The sequence below is a fragment of the Mustelus asterias genome, chromosome 1, assembly GCF_964213995.1.
Source record: "Mustelus asterias chromosome 1, sMusAst1.hap1.1, whole genome shotgun sequence".
Taxonomy (NCBI): domain Eukaryota; kingdom Metazoa; phylum Chordata; class Chondrichthyes; order Carcharhiniformes; family Triakidae; genus Mustelus; species Mustelus asterias.
The window spans coordinates 817,835-842,601 of record NC_135801.1 but is presented as its reverse complement, the minus strand read 5'-3'; the positions used below and the strand labels follow the sequence as shown (position 1 = coordinate 842,601).

General features: G+C 45.1%; 1 protein-coding gene across 4 annotated transcripts in view; it reads right to left on the bottom strand.

The window, feature by feature from the left end:
* pcgf3 (polycomb group ring finger 3) overlaps positions 1-24,767 on the bottom strand; it is a 165,141-nt gene that overhangs the window by 60,700 nt on the left and 79,674 nt on the right. For all 4 annotated transcript variants that reach the window (XM_078202053.1, XM_078202118.1, XM_078202200.1 and 1 more), the window contains one exon: positions 22,364-22,419. In XM_078202053.1, the coding sequence (XP_078058179.1) occupies positions 22,364-22,419 (56 nt within the window). The remainder of the gene's footprint in view (positions 1-22,363; positions 22,420-24,767) is intronic.

Genomic DNA, 24,767 nt, shown 5'->3' with positions numbered 1-24,767 from the left:
AGTCGGTGGTGTGGTAGACAGTGAGGAAGGGTGTCGTAGTTTGCAGGAAGACTTAGACAGGTTGCAAAGTTGGGCCGAGAGGTGGCGGATGGAGTTTAATGCGGAGAAGTGTGAGGTAATTCACTTTGGTAGGAATAACAGATGTGTTGAGTATAGGGCTAACGGGAGGACTTTGAATAGTGTGGAGGAGCAGAGGGATCTAGGTGTATGTGTGCATAGATCCCTGAAAGTTGGGAATCAAGTAGATAAGGTTGTTAAGAAGGCATATGGTGTCTTGGCGTTTATTGGTAGGGGGATTGAATTTAGGAGTCGTAGCGTTATGTTGCAACTGTACACAACTCTGGTGCGGCCGCACTTGGAGTACTGTGTGCAGTTCTGGTCCCCACATTACAGGAAGGATGTGGAGGCTTTGGAGAGGGTGCAGAGGAGGTTTACCAGGATGTTGCCTGGTATGGAGGGGAGATCCTATGAGGAGAGGCTGAGGGATTTGGGATTGTTTTCGCTGGAAAGGCGGCGGCTAAGAGGGGATCTTATTGAAACATATAAGATGATTAGAGGTTTAGATAGGGTGGATAGTGATAGCCTTTTTCCTCTGATGGAGAAATCCAGCACGAGGGGGCATGGCTTTAAATTGAGGGGGGGTAGTTATAGAACCGATGTCAGGGGTAGGTTCTTTACCCAGAGGGTGGTGAGGGATTGGAATGCCCTGCCAGCATCAGTAGTAAATGCGCCTAGTTTGGGGGCGTTTAAGAGATCCGTAGATAGGTTCATGGACGAAAAGAAATTGGTTTAGGTTGGAGGGTCACAGTTTTTTTTTTAACTGGTCGGTGCAACATCGTGGGCCGAAGGGCCTGTTCTGCGCTGTAATGTTCTATGTTCTATGTTCTATGTTCTATTTCCTTTATACTTTTGGAAAAATAACAACAACCTTCCATGCCTCCGCCTGTATTTCGCTGAAGCCCTGTGAGCCAAAGTCCTTATAGCTCTCAGTCTGCCCCCTGCTCACTCCGCTGCCCGCTAACGACGCTGCCCGCTCAAAAGCGCGGCCTGCTTTTAAACCCACCAAAAAACTTTCCCAGGCCTCTCCTGGGCCTACTTCCGGTTTCGGAAAAAACCTCCGATTTTAAACACAAAAAATCACAGAAAAAATAAATAAATCAAGTCTAGAAACAAACTCTCTTACCCTCAGCCTGCTCCTGTGGAACAATGAGGGTGAAACCTCCAAGGTAAGACCTTTTTAAATCCACCAAAAAACCTTCCCAGGCCTCTCCTGGGCCTACATGAGATAGACTACAGGAAAGAGATAGAGAATCTGGTGAACTGGTGCTACGACAATAGTCTCTCCCTCAACATCAGCAAAATGAAGGAGATAGTAATCGACTGTTCAGGAAGTGTAGTGGACATGTTCATGTCTACATCGTAAGAAGTCTCACAACACCAGGTTAAGTCCAATAGGTTTATTTGGTAGCACAAGCTTTCGGAGTGTCGCTTCTTCATCAGGTGAGTGAAGAGTTGTGTTCACAAACAGGGCATACATAGACACAGACTCAACTTACAAGATAATGGTTGGAATGCGAGTCTTTACAGGTAATCAAGTCTGAAAGGTAAAGACAATGTGAGTGGAGAGAGGGTTAAGCACAGGTTAAAGAGGTGTGAATTGTCTCCAGCCAGACAGTTAGTGAGATTTTGCAAGCCCAGGCAAGTCGTGAGGGTTACAGATAGTGTGACATGAACCCAAGATCCCGGTTGAGGCCGTCCTCATGTGTGCGAAAATTGGCTATCAGTTTCTGGTCGGCGATTGTGCATTACCGTGTGTCATGAAGGCCACCTTGGAGAACGCTTACCTGAAGATCAGAGGCTAAATGCCCATGACTGCTGAAGTGTTCCCCGACAGGAAGAGAACACTCCTGCTTCGTGATTGTCGAGTGGTGTTCATTCTCCGTTGTCGTAGCGTCTGCATGGTCTCGCCAATGTACCATGCCTTGGGACATCCTTTCCTGCAGCGTAGCAGGTAGAGTCATAGGGGTTTACAGCATGGAAACAGGCCCTTCGGCCCAACTTGTTCATGCCGCCCCTTTTTACATAGAACAGTACAGCACAGAACAGGCCCTTCGGCCCACGATGTTGTGCCGACCTTCATCTGAAACCAAGATCAAGCTATCCCACTCCCTACCAGCCTCGTGTGCTCCATGTGCCTATCCAATAACCGCTTAAATGTTCCTAAAGTGTCTGACTCCACTATCACTGCAGGCAGTCCATTCCACACCCCAACCACTCTCTGCGTGAAGAACCTACCTCTGATATCCTTCCTATATCTCCCACCATGAACCCTATAGTTATGCCCCCTTGTAATAGCTCCATCCACCCGAGGAAATAGTCTTTGAACGTTCACTCGATCTATCCCCTTCATCATTTTATAAACCTCTATTAAGTCTCCCCTCAATCTCCTCCGCTCCAGAGAGAACAGCCCCAGCTCCCTCAACCTTTCCTCATAAGACCGACCCTCCAAACCAGGCAGCATCCTGGTAAATCTCCTCTGCACTCTTTCCAGCGCTTCCACATCCTTCTTATAGTGAGGTGACCAGAACTGCACACAATATTCCAAATGCGGTCTCACCAAGGTCCTGTACAGTTGCAGCATAACCCCACGGCTCTTAAACTCCAACCCCCTGTTAATAAAAGCTAACACACTATATGCCTTCTTCACAGCTCTATTCACTTGAGTGGCAACCTTTAGAGATCTGTGGATATGGACCCCAAGATCTCTCTGTTCCTCCACAGTCTTCAGAACCCTACCTTTGACCCTGTAATCCACATTTAAATTTGTCCTACCAAAATGAATCACCTCACATTTATCAGGGTTAAACTCCATTTGCCATTTTTCAGCCCAGCTTTGCATCCTATCTATGTCTCTTTGCAGCCTACAACACCCCTCCACCTCATCCACTACTCCACCAATCTTGGTGTCATCAGCAAATTTACTGATCCACCCTTCAGCCCCCTCCTCTAAGTCATTAATAAAAATCACAAAGAGCAGAGGACCAAGCACCGATCCCTGTGGCACTCCGCTAGCAACCTGCCTCCAGTCCGAAAATTTTCCATCCACCACCACCCTCTGTCTTCGATCAGATAGCCAGTTATCTATCCAATCGGCCAACTTTCCCTCTATCCCACACCTCCTTACTTTCATCATAAGCCGACCATGGGGGACCTTATCAAACGCCTTACTAAAATCCATGTATATGACATCAACCGCCCTACCTTCATCAACACACCTAGTTACCTCCTCAAAAAATTCTATCAAATTTGTGAGGCACGATTTGCCCTTCACAAATCCGTGCTGACTATCCCGGATTAATCCGCATCTTTCTAAATGGTCGTAAATCCTATCCCTAAGGACCTTTTCCATCAATTTACCAACCACCGAAGTCAGACTAACCGGTCTATAATTACCAGGGTCATTTCTATTCCCTTTCTTAAACAGAGGAACAACATTTGCCACTCTCCAGTCCTCCGGCACCATCCCCGTGGACAGCGAGGACCCAAAGATCAAAGCCAAAGGCTCTGCAATCTCATCCCTCGCCTCCCAAAGAATCCTAGGATACATTTCATCAGGCCCAGGGGACTTATCGACCTTCAGTTTATTCAAAACTGCCAATACATCCTCCCTCCGAACATCTATTTCCTCCAGCCTATTAGCCTGTAACACCTTCTCTTCCTCAAAAACATGGCCCCTCTCCTTGGTGAACACTGAAGAAAAGTATTCATTCATCACCTCGCCTATCTCTACTGATTCCATACACAAGTTCCCACCACTGTCCTTGACCGGCCCTAACCTCACCCTGGTCATTCTTTTATTCCTCACATAAGAGTAAAAAACCTTGGGGTTTTCCTTGATCCGACCCGCCAAGGACTTCTCATGTCCCCTCCTAGCTCTCCTCAGCCCCTTTTTCAGCTCGTTCCTTGCTAACTTGTAACCCTCAGTCGAGCCATCTGAACCTTGTTTCCTCATCCCTACATAAGCTTCCCTCTTCCTTTTCACAAGACATTCCACCTCTTTTGTGAACCACGGTTCCCTCACTCGGCCATTTTTTTTAAAAAAATGCCCGCATTTGGCCCATATCCCTCGATACCCATCGTACCCATCTAAATGCTTTTTAAAAGATAAAATTATACCCGCCTCTACTACTACCTCGAGCAGCTTGTTCCAGACACTCACCACTGTGTGTGTGAAACAATTGCCCCTCTGGACACTTTTGTATCTCTCCCCTCTCACCTTAAACCTATGCCCTCTAGTTTTAGACTCCCCTACCTTTGGGAAAAGATATTGACTATCTACCTTGCCTATGCCCCTCTTTATTTTATAGACCTCTATAAGGTCACCCCTCAGCCTCCTACACTCCAGAGAAAAAAGTCCCAGTCTATTCAGCCTCTCTTTATAACTCAATCCATCAAGTCCTGCTAGCATCCTAGTAAATCTTTTCTGTACTCTTTCTAGTTTAATAATATCCTTTCTATAATAGAGTGACCAGAATTGCACACAGTTTTCCAAGGGCGGCCTTACCAATGTCTTGTACATAGAAACATAGAAAACTACAGCACAATACAGGCCCTTCAGCCCACAAAGTTGTGCCAAACATGTCCCTACCTTAGCGATTACTAGGCTTACCTAAAACCCTCTATCTTACTAAGTTCCATGTACTTATCTAAAAGTCTCTTAAAAGACCCTATCGAATCCGCCTCCACCACCGTTGCTGGCAGCCCATTCCACGCACCCACCACCCTCTGAGTGAAAAACTTACCCCTGACATCTCCTCTGTACCTACTCCCCAGCACCTTAAACCTGTGTCCTCTTGTGGCAACCATTTCAGCCCTGGGAAAAAGCCTCCGACTATCCACTCGATCAATACCTCTCAACATCTTATAGACTTCTATCAGGTCACCCCTCATCCTTCGTCTCCCCAAGGAGAAAAGGCCGAGCTCACTCAACCTATCCTCATAAGGCATGCTCCCCAACCCAGGCAACATCCTTGTAAATCTCCTCTGCACCCTTTCTATGGCTTCCACATCCTTCCTGTAATGAGGTGACCAGAACTGAGCACAGTACTCCAAGTGTGGTCTGACCAGGGTCTTATATAGCTGCAACATTATCTCACGACTCCTAAACTCAATTCCTCGATTGATGAAGGCCAGTACACCATACGCCTTCTTAACCACAGCCTCAACCTACACAGCTGCTTTGAGCGTCCTATGAACTCGGACCCCAAGATCCTTCTGATCTTCCACACTGCCAAGAGTCCTTCCATTAATATTATATTCCGCCATCCTACTTAACCTGCCAAAATGAACCACCTGACACTTATCTGGGTTGAACTCCATCTGCCACTTCTCCACCCGGTCTTGCATCCTATCAATGTCTCGCTGCAACTTCTAACATCCCCCCACACTATCCACAACACCACCAACCTTTGTGTCACCAGCAAACTTACCAACCCATCCCTCCACTTCCTCATCCAGGTCATTTATAAAAATCACAAAGAGTAAAGGTCCCAGAACAGATCCCTGGGGCCGATCACTGGTGACCGACCTCCATGCAGAATATGACCCATCTATAACCACTCTTTGCCTTCTGTGGGCAAGCCAGTTCTGGATCCACAAAGCAATGTCCCCTTGGATCCCATGCCCCCTCACTTTCTCAATAAGCCTTGCATGGGGCACCTTATCAAATGCCTTGCTGAAGTCCATATATACTACATCTACTGCTCTTCCTTCATCAATGTGTTTAGTCACATCCTCAGAAAATTCAATCAGGCTCGTAAGGCATGATCTGCCTTTGACAAAGCCAAATTGTACAATTTTAACAAGACGTCCCAACTCCTGTATTCAATGTTCTGACCGATGAAACCAAGCATGCCGAATGCCTTCTTCACCACTCTATCCACCTGTGACTCCACTTTCAAGGAGCTATGAACCTGTACCCCTAGATCTCTTTGTTCTGTAACTCTCCCCAACACCCTACCATTAACTGAGTAAGTCCTGCCCTGGTTCAATCTACCAAAATGCATCACCTCGCATTTGTCTAAATTAAACTTCATCTGCCACTCGTCAGCCCACTGGCCCAATTGATCAACAACCCGCTGCAATTGGAGATAACCTTCCTCACTGTCCACCATGCCACCATTCTTGGTGTCATCTGCAAACTTACTAACCATGCCCCCTATATTCTCATCCAAATCATTAATATCAATGACAAATAACAGTGGGCCCAGCACTGATCACTGAGGCACACCGCTGGTCACAAGCCTCCAGTTTGAAAAACAACTCTCTACAACCACACTCTGGCTTCTGTCAAGAAGCCAATTTTGTATCCATTTAGATACCTCACCCTGGATCCCGTAAGATTTAACTTTATGCAACAACCTACCATTCGGTACCTTGTCAAAGGCCTTGCTAAAGTCCATGTAGACAACATCAACTGCCCTGCCCTCATCTACCTTCTTGGTTACCCCTTCAAAAAACTCAATTAAATTTGTGAGACATGGTTTTCCACTCACCATCCACCAGGTACACGCTACATACTCTTGCAACTCGGTCAACGTTGTCTATCTGATACACTGTAGGAAAGGATGTCCCGAGGCATGGTCTATTGGTGAGACCATGCAGACGCTACAACAGCAGATGAATGAACACCTCTCGACAATCATCAGGCAGGTGTATTCTCTCCCTGTCGGGAACACTTCAGCAGTCACAGGCATTCAGCTTCTGATCTTCGGGTAAGCGTTCTCCAAGGCGGCCTTCATGACACACGACAACGCAGAATCGCTGAGCAAAAACGGATAGCCACGTTCCGTACACGTGAGGACAGCCTCAATCGGGATCTTGGGTTCATGTCACACTATCTGTAACTTGCCTGGGCTTGCAAAATCTCACTAACTGTCCTGGCTTTAACTGTCACACCTCTTTAACCTGTGCGTAACCCTCTCTCCATTCACACTGCTGTACCTGTAAATATTTGATTACCTGTAATGACTCGCATTCCAACCATTATCTTGTAAATTGAGTCTGTGTCTATGTATGCCTTGTTTGTGAACACAACTCTTCACTCACCTGAAGAAGGAGCGACACTCCGAAAGCTTGTGCTACCAAATAAACCTGTTGGACTTTAACCTGGTGTTGTGAGACTTCTTACTGTACTTACCCCAATCCAGTGCCGCATCTCCACATCATGTCTATATCAACAGGGATGAAGTGGAAATAGTCGAGAGCTTCAAGTTTCTAGATGTCCAGGTCACCAACAACCTGTCCGTGGTCCCTCTACATCGACGCTATAGTTAAGGAAGTCCACCATCGCCTCTACTTTCTCAGGAGGCTAAGGAAATTTGGCATGTTAGCTACGGCTCTCACCAACTTTAGCAGGTGCACCATAGAAAGCATTCTTTCTAGTTGTATCACAGCTTGAAGGCGAGGCTCACCTGATGAAGGAGCAATGCTCCGAGAGCTCGTGATACCAAATAAACCTGTTGGACTTTAACCTGGTGTTGTGAGATTTCTTACTATACCCACCCCTGTCCAATGCTGACATCTCCACATCATGGCTATCACAGCTTGGTATAGGTCCTGCTCTGTTCAAGACTGCAAGAAACTACAAAGGGTTGTGAACGAAGCCCAGTCCATCACGCAAACCTGCCCCCCATCCATCAACTCTGTCTACACTTCCCGCTGCCTCGGAAAAGCAGCCAGCATAATCAAAAACCCCATGCACTGGGAAATTCTCTCTTCCACCTTCTTCCGTTGGTAAAGAGATATAAAAGTCTGAGATTACGTACCAACCGACTCAAGAACAGCTTCTTCCTTCTGCCATCAGACCTTTGAATGGACCTACCTCATATTAAGTTGATCTTTCTCTACACCTTAGCTTTGTCTGTAACACTACATTCTGCACCCTCTCCTTTCCTTCTCAATGAATGGTATACTTTGTCTGTAAAGCGCGCAAGAAACAATACTTTTCACTGCATGTGACAATAATAAATCAAATCAAATGTCAATTCTTCTAGTGTGCCATTTACCTCCTCCCTCACCTCAGTCTAGGTAGCAACTTCCTCCACATGCAAAATACATGTTTAATAACTTTTTATTCATTCATGGGACATGGGTGTCGCTGGCTGGCCAGCAGTTATTCCCGTCCCTAGTCGCCATTGAACTGAGGGGCTTACTAGGCCATTTCAGAGGGCAGTTGAGAGTCAACCACATTGTTGCGACTCTGGAGTCACATGTAGGCCAGACTAGGTAAGATCGGCAGATTTCCTTCCCTAAAGGACATTAGTAAACCAGATGGGTTTTTCCAATAATCAACAATGGTTTAGTGGTCATCAGTAGATTTTTAATTCCGGATATTTTTCATTCAATTCAAATCCCACCATCTTCCATGGTGGGATTCAAACCCAGGTCCCCAGAACATTAGCTGAGTTTCTGGATTAATAGTCTGGCAATAATACCATTCGGCCATCACCTCCTCTATTTCTCCTGCCTCTGTGCAAGTCCTCTTTTTTAAATCTCTAATCGACATGTTGGAGTAAAATCAAAATTGAAGGATACAAAATGGTTACCTGGCACAAAATGGACGCTGGGAAAAGACATTAAGATGTGCTGACTTGGGCACAGACATTGCACAGCAAGTTAAAACCTGTTAGTGTTTAAATTGCTGCAGGAAACAGATCAGACCTTGAGGCACCTTAGCTGCTTGAGATAAAGCAGAACCAAAACAATGTGTTTTAGTAACGAGATCAGTCATTGATGGGGGGACATAAATGCATAAATGTATCTACTCTATGTATAACGAGGTGCTAACTGCCGATGTCTGTACTTGTCTACTCAACGTATAATGATGTGCTAACAGCTGATGTCCGTACTTGACCATTATTTGAAAGTGTATAAAGATGCTCAACTGCCATTGTAAAGTTGAGAAGGTGACTGCGCACGCTGCGGAGAGCCCAGTGCTTCTCCCAAAGCTTTGTCCGATAAAACTGCGTGTTGAATCTTTAAGTCTGACGCTGAGTGGTGATTTTCCCACAACAAATTGGTGTAGTCGGGCAGGATCTCACTGCTGGTGAGTGGATCGGTTGGCCTCGATCGACGAACTGGCGTAGAGATCATTGAATCTGTGGGAGTCAGACTGAGCCAACAATGCAGTTTAAAATGGGTAAAAATTAGGGGAATTTATGGTATAGAAATAAGTATTGATTGTTACTTGTGCTGATCGACTAAAGGACAAGGAAGTGCCTGTCTCAAACGCGCAGCCTTAGACCGGTTGTTAAGAGGGGAAATCCCCCACGCAAAGATCAGGACCCTGAAGTGGGCATAGAGGCACCAGGGCACTTAGGATCGTGAAGCACAAGTGATGGAGGTTATTTAGCATCAAACTCTGTAGTGGCGAACAAACGCAGAGTTTGCCACCTGTTTGCATGAAGGTTTGTGTCGTTTGTGTACTTGTCTGTCACGTTGTAAAGCAGAGCGGAAAAGGAGCTGATCACTCTGACCTAAAGCCGGACTCCGGTGAAGGAAACACGTTGCCGAGGAGGTAATCGTGGCCGTGAGTATAAATAGAAACCGTAACGGTGGGGAAAACACGTTGCTAAGGAAGTAATCGTGGCCGGGGGTAGTGAAGCCTGCGAGATGGCAGATAGAGAAACTAAGTGGGGATCTGCGGGTTCTCTCATTGATAAATATATGACAGACATGCGTTAATTAAGAAGATGCAAAAGGATGGCTGGGATGTTTCTCAGACCTTAGAACAACAGAGAAAGTGGGTAGATGGGGAAAAGAGACAAAACAAAAAAGGCAGGGGTATTATTAGTACATCAGTTAGCTCGACTAATTGAACAAGTAGTCGCCTCCACTAAAAAGTGGAACGAGGATAAGAATAAGATTAGAAATTTAGAATCCAGAGTAAGGGAATTGGAGAAAAAGAATCGAGTATTAGAGAAGAATCAATGGAGAGGGGAAACTGTTCCTCTGCCCCCTTATGAGTCCATACAACAGGGACCAACTGCCCTCCAGAGGAAGGGGAAGCGCTAGAACACAACTTGGCGCCAGTAACCCGAGGGGGAACAGACGCACAGCCAAAAGCAAATTACAAACCATTTACCCTGGGCGAAAGACAACAGATAATGGCCTCCCTGGGTAAACTACAACCTAGAAGCGCAAATACGAAATTTTGGGAAGAATTAGATACGATTTGGGTCGGACACCAACTGCACCTAAGGGATATACACCAATTGGTGAGGGCAGCATGTCCAGCGGATCAATGGAGGCAGGTAGCCGGAGGACCCGCCAGTCCCCCAGCACAAGACTACAGTGGAGGACGTTGGACACACGCAGTAGCCCAAATAGAAGAAAGAGATGCCCAACAGGCACCCTTCGCCCTGTTTAAAACAGAAGTCCAGAGAGTTTTCGGAAATGCTCCTACTAACTGGAGTAAAATCACAACGACCAAGCAACAAAAGGGGGAAGGGGCTTCTGAATATGGGGAACGGTTGTTCCAAGCATACCAGGAATGCTCAGGGCAAGGAAACCCAGACCGTGGAGATCGAGCCTTCGTCCAAGCTTTCAAAGATGAGCTCTCCAGCGCTCACCAAACCATCCTAAAGATGGGAGTGATCATGTCCCAGGATTATGATGAACTGGTGGAATGGGTTAGTGGCGTACTTGGAGGCGTGGAGGAGAAATCTCAGTCGAGGATAAAACCAGAGAGAGTAGCCGCCTACGGTAGCAGGAGCGGAACTAAGCCCAAACTGACCTGTCACAATTGTGGCCGACAAGGACATTTTGCAAAGGAGTGCTGGGTCCCAAGGAAAGGAAATAAAAATGGAAACAGTGGGAAACATTGTAATCACTGTAATAAAAATGGACACACGGAAGCAATATGTTGGGACAAACATGGGAGACCCCCACCCCAATCCATGTCCACAGCAGAATCAGAGGAACTAAGGAGCCTCCGAGGTCAGCAAGACTGACGGCCTGCAGCCCCCATTCATAAGGGTAAGAAGGAGGGAAGGATTTATCATCATAGAAACCCTACAGTGCAGAAGGAGGCCATTCGGCCCATCGAGTCTGCACCGACCACAATCCCACCCAGGCCCTACCCCAATATCCCTACATATTTACCCGCTAATCCCTCTAACCTACACATCTCAGGACACTAAGGGGCAATTTTAGCATGGCCAATCAACCTAACCCGCACATCTTTGGACTGTGGGAGGAAACCGGAGCACCCAGAGAAAACCCACGCAGACACGAGGAGAATGTGCAAACTCCACACAGACAGTGACCCAAGCCGGGAATCGAACCCAGGTCCCTGGAGCTGTGAAGCAGCAGTGCTAACCACTGTGCTACCGTACCGCCCAATTTATGTGTCTGCACTAGTAGGGGGCAGGCAATGTGAGATGCTGGTGGACACAGGAGCATCCATATCTGTCACTGACCTTCCCTTACCCACTACAAGTAGGATGATTTATCTAACAGGGATAGGAGGGAACAAAACACCCGCCTACCTGAGCGAGACCACGTTAGTAGAAATAAATAATTTGTATATACCTATGAGATTCTATGTATGTAAAAATAACAAGGGTACAATAGTGGGAAATGATTTAATGAAGGAGTATGAGATTTTGATTGATTGTGGGAAGGGAGAATTAATCTGGCCAAAATGGGATGGCCGGAAAACCAGAATAGGAAAACTCACAAGTCACCTCGAGACTATCAAGGTGGCCACAGCCACCACCAGAGATTGGCGACTAGAAACAGAAGGGTTCGGAGCCATCTGTGCCTCCGTCCCCGGAGTATGGGCCGAAACGAAATTAGACACTGGCCTAACCAAAACTGACCCAATAAAGGTGCCCGGACCGGAGCACAAGCCCCACCGACAATACCCAATAAAACCGGAAGCAAAGGCAGCTGTAGTAGAGATAGTTAAAGGGTTAGTGGAGAAAGGAATTCTGAGGGAAACTACGAGTACCACTAACTCCCCTACCTGGCCGGTGAGCAAACCCAACGAAAGCTACAGGCTCATGTTAGACTTCACCGGTCTCAATAAAGTCACGTCCAAATTGCACACCATTGTAGCGACCCCTCGACAATCCTGAATGGATTGTCACCGGAGCATAAAATCTTTACTGTATTGGATCTAGCCAATGGATTCTGGTCCCTTCCCTTGGATCCCGAATCCCAAGACAAATTCGCCTTTACAGTGGGAGACAAACAGTACACTTGGACTCGCCTATCACAGGGATTCCGCAATAGCCCCGCTATCTTCCATCGAGTAATGAGTGACATCCTGAACAGGGTAGAACTACCAGAGGGTAGCACGATTCTACAATACGTGGATGATATATTAATAGCTTCAGAATCTAAGTCAGGACATCAGGGAGCACTATACCTAGTGTTAAATGAACTGAAAACCGCAGGGTTAAAGGTGAATCCAAAAAAGGCACAAATCAGGACAGCACAAGTCTTGTACCTCGGACACTTAATATCCCAAGGGCTTAAAGAAATGCCAACAGACTGAAAGAAGGTGATACAACAAATGCCGCGGCCAGTCACCGTAAGAGGAGTCAGGAAGGTGCTGGGACTGTTTAATTATAGCCGAAGTTTTATCCCGGAATTCGCAAAATTGGCAGAGCCTATACAGAGGCTAGTTAAAGGGGGAAAACCAGCTTTAAACTCCATAGAATGGGGACCTGAGCAAGAAGAGGCTTATAATAAATTAAAGGCAGAACTGATATCAGCTCCCGGACTGGGACTACCAGATTCCAATAAAGATTTCCACATACACTGTAATAATGAAAGGGGGGTTCTACTCTGCAGTAGTAATGCAAGATCATGGCAATAAACGGAGACCGATAGGTTACTTTCAATAGCAGAAGGGCCGGTAGTAACCGGACTGCCAAGGTGCATAGCCGCCTTAGATTGCGCTGCCTGGGCCGTAAAGGTTAGCGAACCAATAATAATGACAGGAAATATAATCTACCACACCAAACACACCTTGGTGGAAATGCTAAATACAGGAAAGCTAAGGTCTGTCTCGAACATGAGAAGGGCTAAATGGGAAGCCGTCCTCCTACCTCCCAGCAAATCAGTTATAATAGTAAGGGACACAGGAGATAACCCAGCAGAAGGAATTTTGGATACAGGAGAACCACATGACTGTGGAGATGTAGATATGGATGTAGAGGAAGGTAGGGTAAAGGATGTATCTTTAGCAACAGCTGAGGAGACCCTTTTTGTAGATGGCTCACGTAATTATGTGGCAGGATCACCCTGGACAGGGTGGGCAGTAGTAAATGACAAATTAGAAACAGTAAGGTCAGGAAGAATTGACAGAGAAAGTGGCGGAACTAGTGGCACTCACAAAGGCACTAGAATTGTCTGAAGGAAAAACGGTAAACATATATACCGATAGTAGGTACGCATTTGGGGTAATACACGATTATATGACAGCATGGGGTAGGAGGTTTGTAACCACGGGGGGAACTCCTTTTAAACACCAACAAAGGATCGAGGCATTACTAAAAGCCAGCGAGAAACCCCGAGAAGTGGCAGTAATAAAAATGAAAGCGCATCAGAAGGAACCAGAAAGGGATAACCCAGATTGGTTAAATTACAAAGGGAACCAAGCCGCAGATAGAGCAGCACAATTAGCGTTAGAGCAGGAGGCAGTTGGTGAGCTGCCAATAGCAGTAACGGGCCAGACAGGAGACGAAATAGATATTCGGGACTTACACGAGGACACCTCAAAAGAGGAAAAGGGGAAATGGGAAGCACAGAGAGCGAGCAGAGGGACTGATAACATTTGGAGATGAAATGACAAGGTAATGGCACCAGAGTGCATACAAAACACCCTCTTGGAACTACACCATGGACTCTCACATGCGGGAAGAGAGGTCATGGCAACTAGCATAGGAAAAGACTGGTGGTGGAAAGGAATGGGAAGGGACATAGCCCGACATTGTCACTGATGCGTGACATGCGCGCAATACAACCCCGGTCGACCCATAAAAATTAAGATGGGACACCTGCCCCGACCAAAGGGGCCCTGGGAACATCTGCAAATAGATTTCACAGGGCCACTACCACAATCCCATGGCAAAACCTATTGTCTGGTCATTATAGACCAGTTTACCAGGTGGGTAGAAGCGTTCCCTACTAAAAATTGTACTGCTATCACAGTGGCTAGAATATTGACGGAGGAGGTAATCCCTAGATGGGGAATACCCATACAAATTGATTCGGATCAAGGGACGCACTTCACCGGAAAGGTGGTAAAAACAGTGTGCCAACTGATGGGAATAAAACAAAAATTCCACATCCCTTCCCACCCACAGAGTTCTGGAATGGTGGAACGCATGAACAGAACCCTCAAGAATGCCCTGGCTAAAGCCATGCGAACATCAGGAAAAACATGGACAGAAGTATTGCCCACTATATTAATGAGGTTAAGAGCCACCACAAACCGGACAACCGGATTAACCCCTTATGAACGAATGACAGGAAGGGCGATGCAATTACCAGAAAGCATCCTAACAGATGGGGCCGATGTAGGTCCACTAAAAGACAAAATTAAACGGTATGTTTTGGAATATAGCACCCAACTAAAAGGGATGCGTAAATTAGTAAAGATAATCAGGAAGAAAGAGATGCACAGAGAGAACTTGAAATGCTCCCTGACGTCCCAACAGCGGGAAGTCGCGTCTTGGTAAAAACATTACCTGAAAAACCAGGGTTTGCACCAAAATGGAATGGGCCATATGAGGTTATAATTAGTGGAGATACCTGTGCCTGTCTGGACATAAGGGGGAAAGGTGTATGGAAACATTGGACCCAACTGAAATTATACAAAGAAACGAATGAGTGATATTAAAGTGACCAGAGTGCTTTCCCCAAAACAGGTGACGATTACAAGCAAGATTAACTGACGCGTTCGGGTTGGCGATATAGCCTTTGGAAAGTTGTTAACATAAAGTAATAAGATTGATACTTGCCCGTTGCGAACATGTCTAAGCTCGTGTATATGATTGTATTACTCTATGTTGTCGCAATTGTAAAATTGACTGGGCTAGAGGATAACTTATTCTACAAGGCTCATGTACATTTACACGGTAATCGAACTGTGTGTTACCCACTAGCCCAATCTGTAGAGGCCCTATTTGTGGCCACCCCTAGGTGGACCCCCCATGACTTATATACGGCAGATACCTCAAACGCACCCTGTAAAGGACAAATAGGCAAATATAAAAGGAGTATACAGGGAAGATGTGTGGAAATTATAAATCCCACTGATCCTGTGTGCAGGGGGCTCCAGGGAGCGGGAGGAAGAGTATGCTCAGATGATGCAAGCTACCCGCTTTGCTTCGCGGGGCAGGGATGGGGATGTGCATATGCCTTGGTCCCCAAGAATGTTTCCTGCGTACAGACGCAGTGTGTCCGTCAGCACTGTTGGGTAAATAGAGGTCAGTTTACTTGTACCTGTAACGAGCAGAGATGCCTGAACATAACCACGGGGAGGCAACTCATTTGTGGTCAGTGTAACGGGACTCGTGTCAGCTCAGCCGAATGGACATACCCGTTTGATACCTACCAAGTGGTAGGATCAGACAGGGAGTCAAGTGAACCAAGCAATTGGCGGTATACACAAACCAATAACCAGGATATTAAATGTTACCGAGCCAAGAAGGGATTTGTGTTCCTCCCTCAACGGCACCTTCACGACGGCAACACCAACCCTCCCGATCCTTTTTGCAGTGGGGACAATAGGACCATTCACTGTTCCATGCCTTCAAAAGGGGCATATCCAGAGAAAGATAGTGACACAGGCCATCAGCAAGGAATTCTGTGCCGATTGGGAAGTCCCGACCACACTGGGATCGTCACTCGGCTACGGGTTCCTTGGGACTCTGTCTCTGGGGGGGACAGCAAGAGTAATTAGTGCCAAAAATAGAAACCATATTATCTGTGGATTAACCATCCTGGGAAACAGCACATCAAAGGCACTGGAGGCTGTCAACCAAGAATTGGCTGAATTAAGATTATACGCACAGCAGACCCGCTATGCAGTAGACTATCAGTTAGCCCAACAGGGGCGAGTATGCACAATAATAGGAAACAAATGTATAACGCATGTTACAGATGAATCTTACAACATCACCCAAGCCATTAATAACATACGAAAGCAGCTCGATGACTTTAGACAAGGCCCCAAGAAGGGGAATAGCTGGCTCGGATGGTTATTAGGGGGATCCTGGGGATCCTATTTAATGCATGGACTGATCATTCTTGTTGCAATAATAATTGTCTGTTGCATAATTGTCGGATGTCTTAATGTCTGCTGCAAAGTGGATAGAGCTGTGAAGAAGGCCTATAGTGTGTTGGCGTTCATTAACGGGGGATTGAGTTTAAGAGCCGTGGGGTTATGTTGCAACTGTACAGGACCTTGGCGAGACCACATTTGGAATATTGTGTGCAGTTCTGGTCACCTCACTATAAGAAGGATGTGGAAGCATTGGAGAGAGTGCAGAGGAGATTTACCAGGATGCTGCCTGGTTTGGCAAATGGAGTATAACGTTGATAAATGCGAGGTTATACACTTTGGAGGAAATAATAACAAATGGGATTACTATCTCAATGGAAACAAATTAAAACATGCTACCGTGCAAAGGGACCTGGGGGTCCTTGTGCATGAGACGCAAAAGCCCAGTCTGCAGGTACAACAGGTGATCAAGAAGGCAAATGGGATGTTGGCCTATATCGCGAGGGGGATAGAATATAAAAGCAGGGATGTCTTGATGCACCTGTACAGGGCATTGGTGAGGCCGCAGCTGGAATACTGTGTGCAGTATTGGTCCCCTTATATGAGGAAGGATATATTGGCATTGGAGGGAGTGCAGAGAAGGTTCACCAGGTTGATACCGGAGATGAGGAGAGGCTGAGGAGATTGGGTTTGTACTCGTTGGAGTTTAGAAGGATGAGGGGGGATCTTATGGAGACTTATAAGATAATGCGGGGGCTGGATAGGGTGGAGGCGGAGAGATTCTTTCCACTTAGTAAGGAAGTTAAAACTAGAGGACACAGCCTCAAAATAAAGGGGGGTCGGTTTAAGACAGAGTTGAGGAGGAACTTCTTCTCCCAGAGGGTGGTGAATCTCTGGAATTCTCTGCCCACTGAGGTGGTGGAGGCTACCTCGCTGAATATGTTTAAAGCACGGATGGATGGATTCCTGATCGGTAAGGGAATTAAGGGTTATGGGGATCAGGCGGGTAAGTGGTACTGATCCACGTCAGATCAGCCATGATCTTATTGAATGGCGGGGCAGGCTCGAGGGGCTAGATGGCCTACTCCTGCTCCTATTTCTTATGTTCTTATGTTTGGAGGGTAGGTCTTGTGAGGAAAGGTTGAGGGAGCTAGGGCTTTTCTCTTTAGAGCGGAGGAGGTTGAGAGGTGACTTAATAGAGGTTTATAAGATGATGAGGGGGATAGATAGAGTGGACATTCAGAGACTATTTCCTCGGGTGGATGTAACTGTTACTAGGGGGCATAACTATAAGGTTCATGGTGAAAGATATAGGAGGGATGTCCGAGGTAGGTTCTTTACTCAGAGAGTGGTTGGGGTGTGGAATGGACTGCTTGCTGTGATAGTGGAGTCGGACACTTTAGGAACTAAGCGGTTATTGGATAGGCACATGGAGCACACTAGAATGATAGGGAGTGGGATAGCTTGATCTTGGTTTCGGAAAAGGTTCGGCACAACATCGTGGGCCGAAGGGCTATACTGTTCTATTATTATTATATTATCATAAGTAATGATGACTCGGATTGTGCCAGGAGCTAGTGTGGTCATCGAAGAAGAACACCTGATGGGGACTCCCGAAGACACCAAGGACAACGGCGAGGAAGGAAAGAGCGAGAAAGTGGATGTCTACCTGTGAATGTGCGACATGTTGGTTGTGAGTCAGGCATATCAATTTCCGGACCCACGGTGCTGCTATTGTTGGTCCATCGGATTATTAAATCATAATCCTGACCAAAAGGGGGAGTTGTTGGAGTAAAATCAAAATTAAAGGGTACAAAATGGTTACCTGGCACAAAATGGACGCTGGGAAAAGACATTAAGATGTGCTGACTTGGGCACAGACATTGCACAGCAAGTTAAAACCTGTTAGTGTTTAAATTGCTGCAGGAAACAGATCAGACCTTGAGGCACCTTAGCTGCTTGAGATAAAGCAGAACCAAAACAATGTGTTTTAGTAACGAGATCAGTCATTGATGGGGGACATAAATGCATAAATGTATCTACTCTATGTATAACGAGGTGCTAACTGCCGATGTCTGTATTTGTCTACTCAACGTATAATGATGTGCTAACAGCTGATGTCCGTACTTGACCATTATTTGAAAGTGTATAAAGATGCTCAACTGCCATTGTAAAGTTGAGAAGGTGACTGCGCGCGCTGCGGAGAGCCCAGTGCTTCTCCCAAAGCTTTGTCCGATAAAACTGCGTGTTGAATCTTTAAGTCTGACTCCGAGAGGTGATTTTCCCACAACAGACCCAACTCTTTGTTATAGCTCCTGTTTATTATTTACATGCTTACAAAAGACCTTGGGATTCACTTTTATGTTAGCTGCCAGTCTTTTTTCACACTCTTGCCTTGTTTCTCTTATTAGTTTTTTCACTTAACCTCTAGTCCTTTTATATTCAGCCTGATTCCCCAATATACTGTCTACTTGACATCTGTCATATGCACGTTTTTTTCCTTTTCATCTTCACCTGTCTCTCCCTTGTAGGTTTATTTGTTCTACCTTTCCCCTGTAAGGGAATATACCCTAACATTGCCTGCAATACTAGCTCTTTGAAGGTGTCCCATTGTTCAGCCACTGTCTTTTCTGCCAACATTTGACTCCAACGCAATCCACTCAGATGCATTCTTGTCCCATCAAAGTTGGCTTTCCCCCAATTGATTATCCCTGCTTTGGATTGCTCCTTGTCCCTTTCCATGGCCAACCTGAACCAAAGCCTCAGAATTGTAAAGCCCTCCCTCTTACTCCATTTCACCAGCCATGTGTTGAACTACTCAATCTTCTTATTCTTATGCTCACCAGCACCTGGCACAGGTAACCCTGAGATCACTACTCTTGAGGCCCTGCTTTAAGTTTATTTTCTAACTCCCGAACATCTGCTTTCAGGATCTCGTCCCTTTGCCTACCCATGTCATCGATCCCAATGTGGACCATGACCTTTGGCTGTTTGCCCTCCCCCAATAGAATGTCCTGCAGCTGCTCCATACAAAGTTGTAATAGATTTGAAAATTTAAACGTTGGTCACTATGACAACTGGATCCATGGTTCTAAATGTTAGAGATTATATAATTGTGTGTGATATATATGTACAATAAATGTAAATATTATATAGAAAGTTTAAATTGGTTAACAATAACCTGTAATTTCCCAGAACAACAGTGCTATTTTTGTAGATTTGTAAATTTGCAATTCCTTGTTTTAAAATTTGTGACTATTTCTAGAACACACTTGCAGGCATCTCTGTTCCATTTCACCACGAGTTCTAAATGATCCCTGCAATGCAGTACTGGTGTCTGTTTAGCAGTTTGTTACACGGGGGAGTTGAGGCATTTAAAAGACGAGTCGACATATTGAAAATTGTGAGAGACAGGGACCTCTTCAGATTTGTGTTTAAGGTTTTAATCTAATGAAGGAATTTTCCACAGTGGTCTGACAGACCTGCAAATACTTCAGACAGCTAAATAAAACCAGGATATAAATTATCCTGTTACAAATGAAACATTCCTCATCCTGAAGAACACAAAAAGTAGGACTTTGAACAATTAGCTTGGATAAACACCAAAAGAAAGCTCAGCAAATGAATCCATTGGGGAAAATCTTAAATCCAATAATTTCAGACTTGCCAGTTAAATTTGATCTGAGGGAAAACTATGCTTTTAATCATGAATGAAGTTAATTCTGATCAGTCTCAGCAGTTAAGCAATCTAGTTCTAATGTTTTGTGTGTGTCATGCAGAATCTACACTAATTATCATGCAGAACAGTGTGAAGTGCGTCATAGCTCTGTATTCTGTCTTAGACTAAGCTGAGAAAAACAAATAGACACTTTTAGGAAGAGAAACTTTAAGTGTGATATTGGGAAGCAGGATGTTGTTCAGAATTGGGAGTCAGACAGCTTCCTGCCTTTGAAGCTGGAAGTTAAGCAAGAAATCTCCAGTTTGTGATTGAAGTGAGCTTCATTGCATCTCATGGAAGGGATGAAGAACGAACATTTGACTGTAACAACTTAAACATTGAAAAGGAAGACCTGATATTGTGCAGGAACACATTAGCAAAGGGAATAATCAGTGTAACTATCCGAACCTCAACAGCACGGACTGTTCAGGGGAAATTAATGGATGAAAGCTGCTTTAGGTCATAGAAGATGAGATGAGATGCTGTGTTTTTATAATCAATGGGGGTGGGGGAAGAGGAGAGGAAAGGGGGAAGAGGAGAGGAAGGGGGGGGAAGAGGAGAAGGGGGGGGGAAGGGGAGAAGAAGGAGGGGAAGAGGAGAAGAAGGGGGGGAAGAGGAGAAGAAGGGGGGGGAGAGGAAAGAACAAAGAACAATACAGCACAGGAACAGGCCCTTTGGCCCACCAAGCCTGCTATCCCTCGGTTTGCCTCCCATCCCTGTATCTGAATGTTGCTAAAATGCCTGCTTCCACCACCTCCACTGGCAGTGCGTTCCAGGCACTCACTACCCTCTGTTGAAAAACTTTCCCCACACATCTCCCCAAAACTTACCACCTGTCACCTTAAACATGTGCCCTCTTGTAGTTGACCTTTCCACCCTGGGAAAAAGCCTCTGACTATCCACCCTGTCTATGCCTCTCATAATTTTGTAGACCTCTATCAGGTTGCTCCTCAGCCTCCATCTTTCCAGTGAAAACAATCTGAGTTGATCCAATCTCTCCTCATACCTAAAACCCTTCAGAACAGCCAACATCCTGGTAAAACCTTCTTTACACCCTCTAGAAAGCATCCACATCCTTCTGTGTGGTGACCAGAATTATGCAATATTCCAAATGTGGTCTAACTAAAGTTCCATACAGTTGTAACATAACTTGCCAACTTTTATACTCTATGCCCCAGCTGATAAAGGTAAGCATGCTGTATACCTTCTTGGCCACCTTATCCACCTGTGTTGCACTTTCAGGACCTATACACCCAGATCCCTCTGAGTGCCAATACTCCGAAGGGTTCTGCATTTACTGTATAATTCACACCAGAATTTGATCTTCCAAAATGCATCACTTTGCATTTGTCTGGATTAAACTCCATCTGCCATTTCTCTGCCTCAGTCGGCAATCTATATAGTTTTACAATCCTCATCACTGTCTGCACCTCTGCCAATTTTTGTGTCATCCACAAACTTACTACTCAGACCACCTACATTTTCTTCCAGATCATTTATATATGTTACAGAATACAAAGGCTCGAGCACTGATCCCACTGGAACACCACTCGTTATTGATCTCCATTCTGAAAGCACCTTTTCACCACTACTCTGCCTTCTACGACCAAGCCAGTTCTATATCCATCTAGCCAGCACACCCCGGATCCTATGAGACTCTACCTTTTGCACCAGCCTGCCATGAGGGACCTTGTCAAATGCTTTACTGAAGTCCATGTCTACAACATCCACTGCCTTCCCTCGTCAATCATCCTTGTCACCTCCTTAAAATATTCAATCAAGTTGGTGAGACATGACCTTTCCGCACAAAACCATGGGGCCCATCACTAACAAATCCATCTGCTTCCAAATGTGAATAAATCCTGTCAGTCAGTACCTTCTACAACAGCTTCCCTGCCACTAACGTCAGGCTTAGCAGCCTGTAATTACCTGGATTATTTCTGTTTCCCTTCTTAAACAAAGGAACAGCATTGGCCATTCTCCAGTCCACTCGAGGCTTGCCTGTCGCCAAAGAAGATGCAAAGATGTCTGTTAAGGCCCCAGCTATTTCCTCCCTTGCCTCCCACAATAACCTGGGATAGATCCCATCTGGACCTGGGGACTTCCTCTATCTTAATACATTTTAAGATACCCAACACTTCCTCCTTCAGTGGGAAAAATGGTGCGGGAGTGGGAAAAAGGATGCTGGGGTGGGAAAGAGTAGTGGGTGAGGTAAGAAGAAGCAAGTGGTGAAAGAGGGTTAGGGGATAGGAAGGAGAGTGACTAAATCAGAATTAAATACATTTTGCAGTCCAAGCAATTAGAGAGTAAATCAGGCACAAGAATATTAAAAGTTTTCTACTTACCTTCTTGGAGACCAGGCACCAATTTGTAGACAATATCTTGCATTGTGCGATCATGTCTTGGAAACACAGCATAAAATAGCATAAATATATTAATGCTATTACTTAAACTTGAGTCTATACACAATGCACTGTTCACATAATTCAGCACCAACACATCAAAATATCCTCAAAGTACAAAGGTGAGTTTCAAAGTTCAAGTGTCAATAATTACAAATTTATTATCATTCTCCTTTACTCTGAGAGATTTAATAAAGGTATTGAACATTATGAAGGATTTTAATAGAATAAATGAGAAACTGCGCAATGTGGGAGAGGGTCAGTAACCAGAGGACAAAGATTTAAGATAAAGGTCAATAGAATCAGAGACGAAATGAGTAAACTTTATTTTCCACAGGGAGCTCTTGTGATCCTTAAAGATGGTGAAAGCCCATTCAATGGTATTCTTCAAAGAAAACTGGATATATATATCAAAATATTTGAAAAGGAAACATTTGAATGTTTGCAGGGCTCTGGGGAAAAGGCTGGGTAGCGGGTGGGGTAGGTGGAACTAATTGGCTGGCTCTTTCAAAGAGCCAGCCTGGCAGAAAGGGCCAAATGACCTCCTGTAAAAATTCAATGGTTCTAATGGACAAAAAATGAAAACACGAGGGGCATATAGTAAACAAGAAATTATGCCCACACAGGGCAGAAGGTAAACTATATTCACGACAACAATGCACTGTGCTATCACCCACTGAATATTCAGGAATTGATGATTTGTTGGTCTGTAAACACATGAACTGCGCTGATGCACTTCAGCAAATGTTCAATAACACTCAATCATTGGAATTCTTGACAGCAGATCGAGACCAAAGCCCCTATTTCTCACTTGCACACTGTGGTGAACCATAGATGGTTAGCACTATGGGTACTTGTACATATGTTACTGTTGTCACTGTTGGGGTTAGGGTTGGGGTGTTCTACCTGTTGGTATTGTTCTGTGGTACACTCCGGTTGGCTCTGCCTACCTGTAGGAGTATAAAGGTCACTGCACTGCCTGGTGACCCTTTAGTCTGGGATTGTATTATTATATAGTATGCTCCATTCTTGTTACTAATAAAAGCCTTTATTTCCCGGGTACGATCTAGCCTCCCGAGTGATTTAATCGCGCATCACACACATTGCAAATCTTTGATTAACAATACAAAGCAGTGTAAGATAGTTCAGTGGGCTGTTGTCCTGAATATACAGTGGGAATTTAAAATCAGTAAATCAGGAATTGGAAGCTACTCTCAGTAAGGATGACCATGAAACAATCGATTGTTGTAAAAAACCATCTGGTTCAAAAATGTTCTTTAAGGAAGGAAATCTGCCATGCTTCCCTGGTCTGGCTAGTCAATTCAAGGACAAATGGAGTTGGGAAATAAATGCTGGCTTTGTCAGTGACCCCCCACATCCCATGAAATAATTTTAAAAGCTGTCTGGAAGATTCATGCAGAGCAATCACACAGTTAACTAACACATTAATCTATGTTGATGATGCTGACCAGAATAAGTATTGGCCAAAACATCAAACCTTCCCAAACCTTCCTCCAATAGTATGTGGAATATTTTATATCCCCTGAATGGACAGACAGGGCCTCAGTTTAATATCACATCCAAAAGACAGCACTCTGCAAGTGCAGTGCTCCTTCTGTACTGCCCTCAGCCTAGTTCATGTACTAAAGTCATAGTTCTTGGCCTATCACACCACATAAATCTCATCTGTTGTCGTTCAGGTTTCAAATTGATGGGAAGGAAGGAGGGAGCTATATTCCGCAGGCTCAAGCGCCACCAAATAAAATACAGCAACCTGAGAGCAGCTCCTTTTAAAATAAATGTTGTGAAAAATATTAGTTTTCACAGAGTACTACATTTGTTAAACTTGCAGTTCCAGACAGACCCCTTTCATAGATGCCAACATTGCAGGATGAAATTCCTCACTGCTATCCAGCCTAGTGCACAATGCAAATGACAGGGGAGTCAATGGAGCCGCTCAGAATAAGCTATGTTGTCAAAGAAGTATGAGTGAATGTGGAGACATGAAATCGCAGAACTCCTTTGCTCCCAACTAAATGGGAAGAAGCATTTTGCACTGAAAGTATTTACCACAGCTTTCCTATCCTGTATGCAATTCAATTTTGTTTCTAAACTCTTCTGACGCTAATGCCAAGCACAGATTGTATTCAATATTTGTTTGCTTCTGCCTTATTTTCAGTGTCCTGAAAGAGGGAGGAAGGAGCACTTCATAGTGTAGATACTTAAGTTTGCATTGCTAACACAGGCTGGAGATTCACGGTCCCCACATACTCAATTAACTGCTTTTTTGAAAGCTTGTTTTCGTTGATTTACCTTCCTTATCAAATCATTGTTATTACAGATTATA